This window comes from Odontesthes bonariensis, chromosome 13 (genome assembly GCF_027942865.1).
Source record: "Odontesthes bonariensis isolate fOdoBon6 chromosome 13, fOdoBon6.hap1, whole genome shotgun sequence".
Taxonomy (NCBI): Eukaryota; Metazoa; Chordata; class Actinopteri; order Atheriniformes; family Atherinopsidae; genus Odontesthes; species Odontesthes bonariensis.
The window spans coordinates 13,766,381-13,780,131 of NC_134518.1; the positions used below are offsets into that span (position 1 = coordinate 13,766,381).

Sequence of the window (13,751 nt, forward strand, 5' to 3'; positions counted from 1 at the left end):
TTTTGACAAGCAGAGTCCTGGATACCCTTGCATCCACCCAGTTTCTCTTAAGGTTAAAAGGAATTCATGGATTAGAAAATGAAAACAGTCAATAGGTTAAAGACGCAACCTTGTAGCTGGCCTGTGACACTAAATAACCTGATAGAGGGGTTTGAATTTTAGTTATATTCCATGCTGAAACTGATAATTGAGCAATCTCATTACACTGTACAATCCTGAGGCCAAACTGTGGACAACTGTAACATAAACAGATGCAAATGCAAATAAGTTACAGGGAAAAACAGATGCTGTTAACATGAGACTAACAACATCGGACTCAGCTGACAATACTGACAAGTGACAAGCAAAACAGCCAGGAAACACTTAACTCTTAAGAGAAACAAACAAAAATTATACATCTAATGATGCATCTTTCTCGTTCAGAAATTAAGCATATGGTAAAACTCAAACTTACTGCTACTAATGACTTCATATTGCCCATATGCTGTGGAAAATGAAGTGGCTGCACCAGGCTGCACTTGGCTCCCCAGAGCCAACCAGTTTTCAGTGTTTGCTTGCAGGCAGAGAGTTCACAGACACACACACACACACACACACACACACACACACATGCACATAAACCCCTTCAAAGGGCCTCATTTAATCTCAAGCTGTTTATGAGTGGATCGTGTTGACTTAATGGTGTAATAAAAGATCAATGGGCCCTCACTTAAAAACAAAACAATCTTAGTTCCCTCGGGAGGGCGGAAACACATAAATCCATCCCTGATGAGATGGCACTGTGCATATGCAGAGATGGAGTGATGGAAAAGGACAGTGTGTACAGTGAGATATGATCATGGAACTTTATCATTGTGACAGGTTATTACTTCAAGGAAAGGTGACAACTGAAAATCAGAAGGAGGTAAAGCAGATACATATGGAGGACCAGACTTCAGCAACCCATCTATAAAAATGCGTGTTTGCATATGCCGACCACATTTCCAAAAGCGCAGAGAAAGGGCATAGAGCTTCAAAAAGTGTCCTCGCTGCATTTTGAACCGCATCGACTAAAGCGCTTACCAGAAACCCAAATCACAGGCTATCCAATCTCTTCATGGAAAATGGGAACGAGAGAGTAAATACTTCCACGTGTATAAAGCTCTCATTACTGGACAAAAATCAATGTGTTTTCAAATGGATCAAAAACAGAGTTTTAACCTTCTAAACCCAAACTGTAGTAAATTCACAGCTTTATTTTTGTGTTTCTCATTTTCTTTTACCCACTCTCTCATCCATCTCTAAAAATGATCTGCTTTCCAATCTCCAACCAGATTGGCTTTCAAATTAATGGAATCTGCTTGATTAGCCTAATGCATTTTGTGCATTAGCATACAAACGCCTGACCAAATCACAGCTGGCCGACTGGCTCTGCTCAGACTGGATTGGATGGGTTGGATGGAGGGTTCACCTGTTGGCTAATCACACTCTTTTCCTCTAAGTGGACGATTGGCTGGGGGCCTTGTAAAGGACTTCCCACTTACATAGTTGCCAGGAGGATGCAAACCTTCCACAGTTACCCTAGAGACAGCCAGGTTCCAGGCTGATTGATGTGGTGGTGGGTATGGTGTGGGTGGCATTTTTAAATGTGCTGGGGTTGAAACTGGTGGCTATTAACACCACATCTTGTCTTTGATTAGACCCTAAATCAGCTGACACACTGTAGCCACATTTTTCATTGAAAGGGACATAGATTTCTGTGTCATTACTAAAGAAATCACCTTGTTCTTAATCACAATATATTTCTTCGATGCTGATTAAAGGCAACCTTAACAAATCATCCATCCTTTTTCTATACCCGCTGAATCCGTTGGTCGGGTCGCGGTGGGGGGGGTCTATCCCAGCAGTCATCGGGCAAGAGGCGGGGTACACCCTGGACAGGCCCCCAGTTCATCAAAGGGCCACACAGAGACAAACAACCACACACACGCTCACACTCACTCCTAGGGACAATTTAGAGATACCAATTAACCTAACAGGCATGTTTTTTGGACAGTGGGAGGAAGCAAGAGTACCCAGAGAGAACCCACGCATACACGGGGAGAACATGCAAACTCCACACAGAAAGGCCCCAGCCGGAAGTTGAACCTGGAACCCTCTCGCTGTGAGGCGAAGGTGCTACCATAACAAATCAAATGACTATATTATATCTACTGATTTATGTGAAGTACTGTATATCTATATATTTTGGAATTCAAACATTTACTCATGTATCAGCCAATAGTTTAACATGTCCTTAGATTATTAGTGTTTGCAGCTTATGTAGAAATACTTCAACTACATGTCACAGGGAAATATGATTTCCACGGTTTTACATTGGAAATGTGTTTGATATACAGTATAAAACAAATCATACATTTTAAAAGTTGAGACTTTATTTCAGATTTAAGAGCCCAAATGACCATTCAAGTGCTTTCAGTTATATGGCTGATTAGACTGTTCTAACTTGTCCCACGGAAAAACAAAGACCATAAAATGTTCCCAAAATATCATGATGTGTAGTAAGCTGTTTTCAGATTAAATAAAGCTTCTGGTAGTTTGACAGCATCTACACAAGAAAGTCCAGGGAGATCTGGGTAAAGAAAGGTCTGAAGATCTCTGCTCGGACAGACAGCTGCCCCTGAAAACTGGTCCCTTATCAGTGGCAGAGATGGATGGAGCGACTGATGGAATTCTTGTAAATAATCCTTTTTATGATACCATTTACTTCAATTTAGTGAATGAGCTGTGCTGCAGCGGCACACGTTGATGAAGTCATCCCACTAGATGCGTGTGTAGAAAGCCCCCATAAGCCCTCCGATAGCTCCCAATAACAACAACACGGCAGCTGTGAGCTAACAGTGCAATAGTACGCGTTCATTCATTCATTCGTCTTAAAGTTTTTGGTGAAATAAAGACAGATAATGCCTTGTTTAGAGGCTGTATTGTCTATGCCCCATTCACTCTCGTCATATGGCTATACACGGATCTCAAGTGATCTAAATATCTTCCTAAGGACGCTGACTGTCACCAAACTGTTATCAGTGAGTAGATAAACGTATTTGATGCCAGAAATAAGGTCTAGTTTAAAAAAAACAAAGTTCTCCTTTAAGCATTCCCTCTAATTTTCAAGATCCCCCAGTTCAGCTACGACCATCAAGCAGAGATTTTAAAACATATACCTCCACATGTTAGCTGCCAGCACAGTGGGTGGAGTTGGGAAGGACTGGCGTCCCTGCTGCTGCAGGGCTGTGGCTTTGCTTGGCTTCAAGAAAAAAGGTTTTGGCAATAACCGCACAACCAACACCACATGGTGCGGACAGCAACCCGTAAAAACAACAGCACATGTTGGAGTCAGTATGGTCTGTTTTACTGTCCTGTGATGGACTTTGGGGACTTCATGGAGCTACTCCTGGGAAAACGTGCAAAGTAGCTGATAAAAAATGGTTATTTAGAAGTCCCCAAGTTACTATAAAGTTGTTATTAGTACATACTGTATTATTTTACAAAGACAAAGTCAGATTTTATGTTCCTAAACCAAAGATAATCAACTTTGCAAAACTAAACTGCATCAAAGACTTAATTCAACCTATTTGCTCCCTTTATGATATCTCCCTCAATGGTACCATAATGACGGAAACCAAAAGGTGATGCTACTCTCTTGCATATTGCTCTCTTTTGGCAGTACAAGAAGTTAGCATCTAGGGATCATTAATCTGGTGATTAGAAGTTAGCATGTAGGCAGCTGTGGTCATTAGAACTGCACTGATTAGGCATCCACAGGGGGTCTGGCTGATTGGGTATTTATATCCAGCCAGCAGACGCAATTAAAATTCTCAAAGTCGGCCCAGGCCGGAACCCCAAAATAACCCCAGCACCCCCACCCGTTCCTCCCTTTCTCTTTCTGCCTTTCCGTTTCAAGATCTTCCAAATCTTTGTGGCTCTGAACACAAGGTCCCCACTTTGTCTCAATTTGCACCATCTATTCACAACACAACAGGGTGGCACTGAGGTGAAACCTTACCTTTTTTCAATGTCCAGCTTCTCTCCCCAAATCTCTTCCAGTCTCTGTGTGGCTCCTAATGGACGTGCTTTGTACAGTACATTAGAAAACCCTACTGTCCATTCTTATTGTTTCGATAGAGCTCTTAATATTTAGCTTATTTTCTACATTTTTTCCAGGATAGTGCAGGCAGCCCAAACAAAATATAGCGAAGGGTTTTGTATGTAGTAGGGCAGTGGCAGGTTACATCAGGGAAAGTACTATCCACCCCTCTATCGATGCTACAAACACAGGGGCGAAGCTCCTCTGCCCTCTTCCTGTGCCCCCGGATCTAAGCGCCTCTGACAGGAGCAAACACTTCTAGAGTAAATAATGTGTTTTCTCAAGTTGTGCCAAATCACAGGGTGGACAAAGAAGTGGACAGACAGACAGGAAGAGGAGAGAAACTAAAGTCTACAGCCACATTAGCAGCTCTGTGTGGCACTGTGCTTGAGCCAAAAACCAATGTCAGCATGCTTGCAGACTTACAGGGATACAGATGCTAACATGTTCATCTTTGGCACATATTTCTCGTTTACCATTAGGTTTAACACATTAGCAAGAACTTTGCTTTAATTTGCAATGAGTTTTCAGCTCCAAAGTAAGTATTTGTCAAATTCATAACTGATGATGGCACTTTAAAAAAGAATGGATGGATTTTTTCAAACCTCGTTTTCAGCAAAGGCTATTACAGTAGCAAGGCTGTTGAGGCCAATGGTATTTGGTGTCTGGTGAGAATGACTATGGAGTATATCCATCTGTGTCAATCCATGAGTAAAATCACAGGGGACCCATCAACAAAATCTGTGCAAAATATTAAAAATCCAGCCAATCTTTTATGAGATATTTTAACATGAACAAAATTGAGGGAATGTGCAACCAAGACTTGCATCCTCAGTGCCTAGCATGTCTAAAGAATATTGAAGCACAAAAAAGAGGGAGTTCTCATTGAAAGGGCAAAAAAAGAGAGGGACAAAGGTTTCTAAGAGCTACAAATTAACAAAACTGAGCATCAGTGACAGGGTTCCCCTCATATTTGGCTGCTTTAGTGGATAGAGACAGATGGCTGCCCAGTGGAGTTCCTTCATAGCATCAGAGCAGTCCCGCTCCCGAGGCCTTCAGCTTTTAACCCTCTGAGAGCTGATAAGAGACTCAGCTAAGGGGAAAATGGGCGTGAATAAGATCACAGATGCACACAGATAATCACACTGCAAGAGATGGCTCTCCAATAAGCAATGAAAATATATGTACGTGTTTGTTTGTCCAACACAGCAGGGTTTGCCACATAATGATTGTCTATATCATTCAGAAATCCTTCCCTCTCTAAGCCAGACTCTTGCTCACCTAAGCGGCTCACACATTGTGGCACACACACACACAGACATACACAAGCACACTTCCAGACAATTTGCAGGGCCTCAGCGTGTGAAATCCCTTAAAGACGATGACACTTGGGAGACACATGCAGACGAATAATCCCTGTCATCTCTCTCAAAATCCAGAGCAGTCATCAGGGAAAAGCTCCTCTTCTCGTCGCGCTCCCTTTTTCCTCCGCCGGAATCTCTCCCTAGCAACCACACATTGGCGTGGTGATTGGACCAGTGTACCAGCGGTTGCTATAGCTACAGGAAGCTCCCCTTCACTGTAACCCCCCCATGTTTTTCTCTCTCTTTCTCTTTTTGTCTCTCTTTCTGTTTCTCCAAATAACCTTGCTTTCCTTCCTCTCCTCTTTATTTGTCCCCATTTGTCTTTTTCTTTTGTTCTCTCCTGTTTCCCCCCTGCCTTCAGAGAGCGATAACGGTGTAGTACAGTAGGTTGATGTTAATAACATCAAGGTGGAGAAGTGGGAGCTAATGCACCAGAGGGAGAATGGACTGCCTGAAACAGGTCTGCAGAGATACAGTCAAACATGCTGCAGTTTTATAAGAGCCCTGGTGAGAATACAAGCAGGAAATGGAGCATTTGCAGAGCAGTCATTTATTTATCTAACCTGTGTGTAAATCTGTGATTCCCTGCAGCACTGAAACTATGAAAGAAATCACTTTTGTCTCCAAAAATAAATAACTACAGGGAGCAGCTTGGCAGTTTATATGTGAATCTGTGCTTGTGTCTGCCTTTCCCTTCTAGTATATTTGTTTTTTTTTTTGCTTTTGTGGTGTTTGCTAGTATGTGAGATGGTTGCAAGGGAAACGTGCACCTATTTTGTCCTCTGCATGTGATGTGTAAGTGAGTACATGCATGTGGCAAAGGCAGGCCCTGCTGTATTTGCCAGAATACAGAGCGCTAATTATGCTTTGGAGGCTTGGTAAATGTGGTCACTATGTCACTGGAGCACTATGCACGAGTCAGCCCATACATATGTAATATAACACCACATTGTCCATACTTGACAGTCTGGTGCTGCACACAGAAGAGCTATGGGATCCAGATAACCCACAGATACATCCCCTCTGCCATCTCTTTGTCTGGAGTTCATGCATCAGACTAAGAGTTGTTTTATGTCTTCAGCATCTTCCAGGTTTTCCTTCTTGGCTGCCTCTTCAAGCCACAGCCAGCTACAGAATAATAGGTTGGAATGAGAGGTTAAATGCATATGATTAGTGATCTGCTCCCCCTCTGACTAATGCATGAGAAAGGAATTATGATAATGTGGCAGACAGACAGTAACATGGCTTCATAGAGGGAGGATGAAATGATGGATGGTGTGGCTGTATGTATTTTCATTGCTGTGATTGTGTGTAAAAGTAACTCTGAGCATGTCTGCCAATTTAAGACTGAATGATCATGATCTATTCAGAGGGGCATACTCAGCCCTTTTGATGAAAAATGAGACATGAAATAAAGAAAGAATGGGGGAGGAGTAGGAAAAAAAGGAAATAACTATGATTTTATGTCATGGCTTTTCAGTGGTAATGAAGACAGACTGAGGCATGCACAATATAACTGGTCAAGGTCATTAAACTGGGTACACAAAGCTGTACCCAGCTTTCAGGATAGAAAACAAATGCACAGTGACCAACAAAATCAATTGGTAAATGCATCCCAATCACAGAGTTCATAAACACGTGTAGCAGATGAGGCTCTTGGCTGCTCGCAGCAGCTTTTCCATGTGGTGCATTGGCATAATAAGTTTAGCCATAAGCCTCCAAATCATCCCACATCCCACATGCCAATGCCATCCTGTCCCAAGATGAGAAATTGATTTCATGCTTGGATAACAATCATCGAGAAAGAGAAGGGAATAGCAAAAAATGGATACAAAAAGAGAGGTGGAAAATCATTTTAAAAAGCACCAGATAGACTGAAAGAATAGATAGAAAGAATAGATAGATAGATAGATAGATAGATAGATAGATAGATAGATAGATAGATAGATAGATAGATAGATAGATAGATAGATAGATAGATAGATAGATAGATAGATAGATAGATAGATAGATAGATAGAATACAGAAAGCCCCACTGTTGCATTCAGAGTCTAAGAAATGATAGAGATAAGTGATCAAAAACAGAGACTGGAATCCCAGATAATAAAGAGTAGACAAATTTTGTGAAGTTCAAAGGAACATGCAACATGTTTGTGTGAGGAGGGGATTTACACACTGAACAATAACAGCTTTAGAAAACTGCTGGCTGTGCAGAAGCCCATACAAGAGTGCATATTATGGGTCGGGATGTGGCAGGGTCTGGCTTCACAATAGCACCCCATCATCACCTCATGGGACGAGGAGAACTCTCTGGAACATGAAAGGGGACAGTTGTCTAGTAGGTGCTCGAACATGATACGACCAATGACAGTGTTCCATTACTGTACCTGTGCTCTAAGTGTGAGGAAAAGGAAAAAGAGAATGTGAGACTCAGATTGGTATCACGTTGAAGTGGTGATGTAATGTTTGGGCGACACAAACAGCACCCCCATCCCCCCTCTTCTCATCTTCTCTGCCCGCTTTCGGTGCACCCCCCCTCTTTTTTCTGGGGCACAGAATGGAGCTCTCCGATTGGTTAATAGCACCTTAGAGATGCTGAGAATATCCACCAACCACGGCCCAGGTGCCCCTTCACACCGTTACCACAGCAACCCCTCACAACCACTGCGAGCGTACACACATGTATCACATGTATGGATGCACACACTTATATACTTTACATGAGTTTTCATGTGTGTGACTATTCATGGGAAACAAGTAACAGGAACCCTCTGATGAATAGCCTTTCATAAGCTAATGTACTGTAGAACATCTGAGTGCTGTAAGACGGTGAGAGTGCAGCCCAGATAGTAAGAACCACCCTTCTTTCTTTAAAGCTTCCAAAGACCATCACAACTGTAAAATGTCCATCTTAAGGCATTTTAAGAATTGACAGTAAAAAACTTTCCTATAAAAATAAAAAAAAAGTATCTTCAGGTATGCGTGACTGAATGATTTACAATGGGCACTGGAATCCAATTATGAAAAACAATTAGAACATTATACTGAGAAGTTCCTGCTGACAGCAGCCAGGAAAAGGGATAAACCCAGCTTTGGGAATTTGAATCTCTGGTTTGAACATATTTTTGTACTAACAACTGTTGACAGGAGACAGTGCAAGGTTTGTTTACTCTTTTTAATGTAGAGTCTCCACGATAATATTTTAAATGTCTTTTCACTGCCTGCTCATTTAAGAATATATATTTTGATTTATGTTGCCTACATAAGTTTCCTTGACATAAATCTGTAACTGTAAAACAGTAAAATATCCTTCATCTGCACAACTTGGCAAACAAGCACACATTTTACGTAAAAGAAATGCATGATTTGAATCTCTTTGCTTTATAAATGGAACCATTAATATGATATCTACAATATCTATCATATTGAGCACAGTTGCTGCAGGCTGTACTGCAACATGACAAATAATAGACAAATACGTATTTTTGATTTCTAATTTGCGCAAGTACAAATTCCCTTGAAACCCTAACCATAAAGGGAGAGTTAGGATTTTTTTAGTTTCTATTTTTTTCTAAATAGGGTGATTTTTTTCACAATTCAAAACAACTTAAAAAAAATTCATAGCAGTTTGAGCAAACACTATATATAATTAATCTTACACCTCATCGCTTGATGTGCACTGTGCATGCACAAATGCAAAGCAAGGCGGAAGTTCCTTGTTTTAGAAAACAAAGACAAAATAAATGTATGCCTGGTGCGCCATATAAAATTATTATATCTAGATCTCTCTCTGTCCCTATATATATATATATACATATATATATATATATATATATATATATATATATATATATATATATGTATATATATATATATATATATATACATATATATATATATGTCCTCAAGTCTAACAATTCTGCCAACCCTACAAATGGGTGTCACATTTGGGAAAAGACCCTCACTAAACATGACAATTTTTCATACGTTTCCTAAACTTTTCAATAAAGTTTTTACTTTACATTATCCTCTTATTCTCACATGAAACCCGTGTGAGAGAAAAAAGTCTTTGCTGACGCTGATATAATTACCATTAACATAAATAAATAGTTATTTATCTTAAATTACTGTACTTTTAACACAAAATTTTCTCTTGACACTGTGATCATTTCTTAAATATTTGGACCATGTAACCTGTAAACAAACAAATAACCCCAGAATATGGTCATTAGAGGGCGCAATAGGGAGCAAATTAGCTTTAGAGCATTACAAGTATTCAAAATGAGTCCTGCCCTAACAGACTATGTGATTATGTCACCACTGTTTCTATTATAGGTCACCAGTAGCATGTAGAAGTGCAGGGCTAGTTAATTCAGTCTCATTAGGCCTTTGCGAACAAGGAAAAAGGCAAATCCTCTATAAGTTGCCAACACAACAAGCTACCTTAGCAGGAGCCAGTGTGCCCTGCAAGGCACCTCTGATCCATTCCAATCCCCACCGTGGGCTAATAGTAGCACTCAGCATGTGCACGAGGATATTGAGTGCTTACAGTGTGTATCTGTAAAAGTATGTGTGTGGGAGTGTGTATAGAGGTTGAGGATGTGGCCAAGAGAGATGTAATCTGGTCTAAAATGGAATTCCTATTCTACAGAATATAACTTCAGCAACATTTATGATCACGACCTCCCAGATGTGGGGACTGTGTAACACAACACCCATTTGTGTAATCATAACTGCTGTTTGTGTAGTAATATATCATGTGCTGTGCTGTTGTGGACAAGGTTTCCATTTCTTACCGGTGCATGTGAAACACTTGACATGAAAGTGGGTTTCTTGGACTCGAACCACTTCTCCTTTGCAGGCTTCACGACATCTCTGGCAGCGAATTGATCCAGAGCTCTGCTCACCACGTGTTGAGCCTTGATAGTAAGCTGCAGAACACAAAAAGGTATATCTTATCAATAATATTTTTAGTAATACTATTTTAAACACTACTTTGAATACAGAACTGTCAATCACAAACACGTATTTTAGAAAGACCACAAACTACTGTCATGCACATAACTACATCATAGCAATTAAAAATCAAAATTGAACACAGCATCAAGTTTAAAAAATTTCATTTTTTCTACACTCAAATTGTTCTCAAATGTATTCATGAATCAGTCCATCACCAGAACTGCGGCCCTCCTGCCCTACAGACAGTAATGTGTACAGTTCACACAATAAGATCAGTCTGTAGCTCAGTCAACACTTGTTCTGAAGCTGTGAGGTCTAACACCTGTAAGCTGGGTAAACTCCCGGCTTTCTCTCCCACTGTCTCCATTTTTCACACACTCCTACTGAATGACAAGCACACACACACAAACACACACACACACACACATGCTGCAATGCCACTTGAGAAAGCGGATGGATCCCCTTACCTCATTATGCATTAGCTTACATGTCAGATTCCTGCAAGCCCGAAAGCTATTTTCACACACTCAGGAAAGCAAGTTCTCACAGAATGCCTCAACAATACTGAAATAAATGCCAGCACATGGGGAAAAAATACATTCATTTTGAATGAGTTGTGAAAAACCATTTCAATAGCCTTTTAGGTTATTAGAGGCTATATATAAAGGTCCATCTCCTCCCCTGAGATACAAACTTTCTTGCTTCCACAAGTCTTACAATACGGATTCTGTGCCAGAACAGCTGGGTGCAGTCTCTTATTTATCTTCATCTTGATATAAGAAGCACAAGTGTTCCAACTCTGTTGAAGGGGAATAATGGCATGGTAACCAGCTGGACTGACAAGATGAATAACTGTCTGAAGGACCTTGCTACTTCAGTCAGAGCAGCTGATTTCATTTCACTGGATAAATGTTAAGGACTCACGTTACTTAAAAAGCCTTAGAACCGTGTGCGTCTCAAAGCCTGAGGACTTCTTGGACTCTCAGTTTGACAGCACTACATTCCATCCTGCCCTCATCCCAGGGAATACTGAGAAAGCCTATTGCTTGGTGGTGTTCTTTGGTGCCTGTGCAATGATGCCTCTGCAATATTATGCATCCGGGGGAATAAGTCCAACAGCATTTCTGAAGAGCTCATTTTTAAGTCTGTAAAAGGATGCAGATAAGGAGGATTTTTTTTGGGGGGGAGGATCACAGGATTTTATATCATGAGACTTGAGTTTGAGAACTCAAGTTCTTGGTTATATGAAGCTGAAGCTTGTATAGGCTGCAGGCAACCAAACAACGTGTTTAGAGACGGAAAAAAAATCACTGTTTGGCCTTAAAACATTTTCAGCATGGTAACATAGTAAATTCAAAACAAATACTGAACAGCCCCCTGTCTGTTGATTTGTGATGCCTAGAGGATCCTGACAAAGTGACTCCTCCATTACAGGCCATATATCACGAGTGTATGCGAGGGCATTTATGCATTGCTGAAGAAGAAAAAAGGCATGCTACAATTGCTTATTTTTCTGTTCAGAGGAGTTGTGCGAGCACAAAAAATATGCAGGAATGATTTTTTCCCACGCGCCATCTCCCACTCTCAAGTCTCTGTTAGTTCATTGTTTTGCTCACAATGCTGGCAGCACCACCGGTAACAACTACCCTGCCTGATAAGTGCCCAGCTGCTGGTTCAAATGACACTCCCATGAAATGTATTTTTTCCTCTCCTAAAACAACGCTGATCCTATAAGGTGTGAATGAGAGATAAAGGGAACTAATGGCAGTACATGCAGGCCGGTACCAGCATCTGCGGAAAACAAATAAGGCATTTCTTTACCATGCTGACCTTTTTAAAGTGGCCAAAACAAACATCTGGTACAATGTAGCATCCTTTGTTTCCCAGCCCAGCCAAGAAAAGTTGTACAAAAGTTGTACAAAACAGATATCATCAAACCAAACTGAGGTGTTGCATGAAGATTATCACCACAAACTGAAATTACAGGGAAATATTCAATAAGTGCCAAGCTACAATAGCAAGAGAAAAACTAAGTTTCTCATGAATGAGATGTTTATCTTGTTAATTGTGCATGGCAGAAAAGACAGGGAGCAGAGGATCCAGGAATACAATCAGCTCAGGAAGTAAGCCATTACATCATGGCTAACTTTGTCTGCATGCTCATTCAAAATCTCTTCTGTGTCCCAATCCAATACAGATTCCTTAAAAATCACTCCATCTTCTCCTGCACTGAAGTCTTGAGTCATCTTTTTAATGATAGCCACCAGACTACTAGGTGTGATCCACTGACTCCACATCAGTGAGGCCTGAGTGCCCCAGGGGAATAGCGCCTCTGGTGGTCAGGTGATAGCAGTGCTGTGGTCGGAGATGCAGACAGCCTCCCCAAGGGCTGAGAGGTTGCCGCTATTTCTGCCCCTGACTTGACAGCCCAGAGGAGAATATGCTGGGAGTTGAGTCACAACAGATTCTGGGAGAATTGTGGTGAGTGAGAGGAGCAGGGTATTGGGGATAATCAGTGAGAAGCATTACATAGGCCATTTTATACAATGAAAAATGTTTAAAAAGTTGCGTAATTTTATTGCATTACTGCAAGAGTCAAGGACATCTTTAATGAACTTCTACTGAACAGAGACCACAGGCTGATGACACGTTTAAGACTTTAACTCAGATATATCACCGCACCTGAGAGTGTTAGTGATTATTTACACAAATAAATGCATGAACCTGTGTGTGTCTTTGTTTTTAATCACTATGGGGAATGAAAACAGGACATCAACTTATGGGGACCGACATACAAAAAAACAAAAGATAGACCAGTTTTTGGAACAACACATAAAACACTCACAAATCACAATGACAATGACTGTTTTATGTAATAATTATCAATCTAACACGTACATTTCTAACCCAATATCACTAAACTTTATGCACTAACATTGCTTGTTATCCCTCCCCTGCTTTAAGGTAGCAGTCTAATGGCAATCGGACTCTGACTCTCGCTGAATTAAAGTGACTGAAAACCCCCCATTGTGTCTTCCTTCAGCCTAGTGTCACCTACAATGTAGTAAACATACAAATGGCATCTGCTTGCAACTGCTACATAGCAGGTTATGTTTAAGATAAGAAATAAGAGATCAACACATATGAAAACTTACTGACCATTTCTTATTTTAAATAAATGAAAACACGGTGCTTGAATAATGTGAGCATGTTTCTCTCTCTTGTCTCTCTCGGGATCGAGAAACTGTCAAACCTCTTTCTCTCCCCAACTAACATCTGTTTGAGAGATAGACTAAACTGCCTAT

At 40.8% G+C, this 13,751-nt stretch overlaps 1 protein-coding gene across 7 annotated transcripts in view; it reads right to left on the reverse strand.

The window, feature by feature from the left end:
• Positions 1-13,751, reverse strand: part of ablim3 (actin binding LIM protein family, member 3) — a 45,885-nt gene that overhangs the window by 26,205 nt on the left and 5,929 nt on the right. For all 7 annotated transcript variants that reach the window (XM_075481042.1, XM_075481041.1, XM_075481038.1 and 4 more), the window contains exon 2: positions 10,284-10,418. In XM_075481042.1, the coding sequence (XP_075337157.1) occupies positions 10,284-10,418 (135 nt within the window). The remainder of the gene's footprint in view (positions 1-10,283; positions 10,419-13,751) is intronic.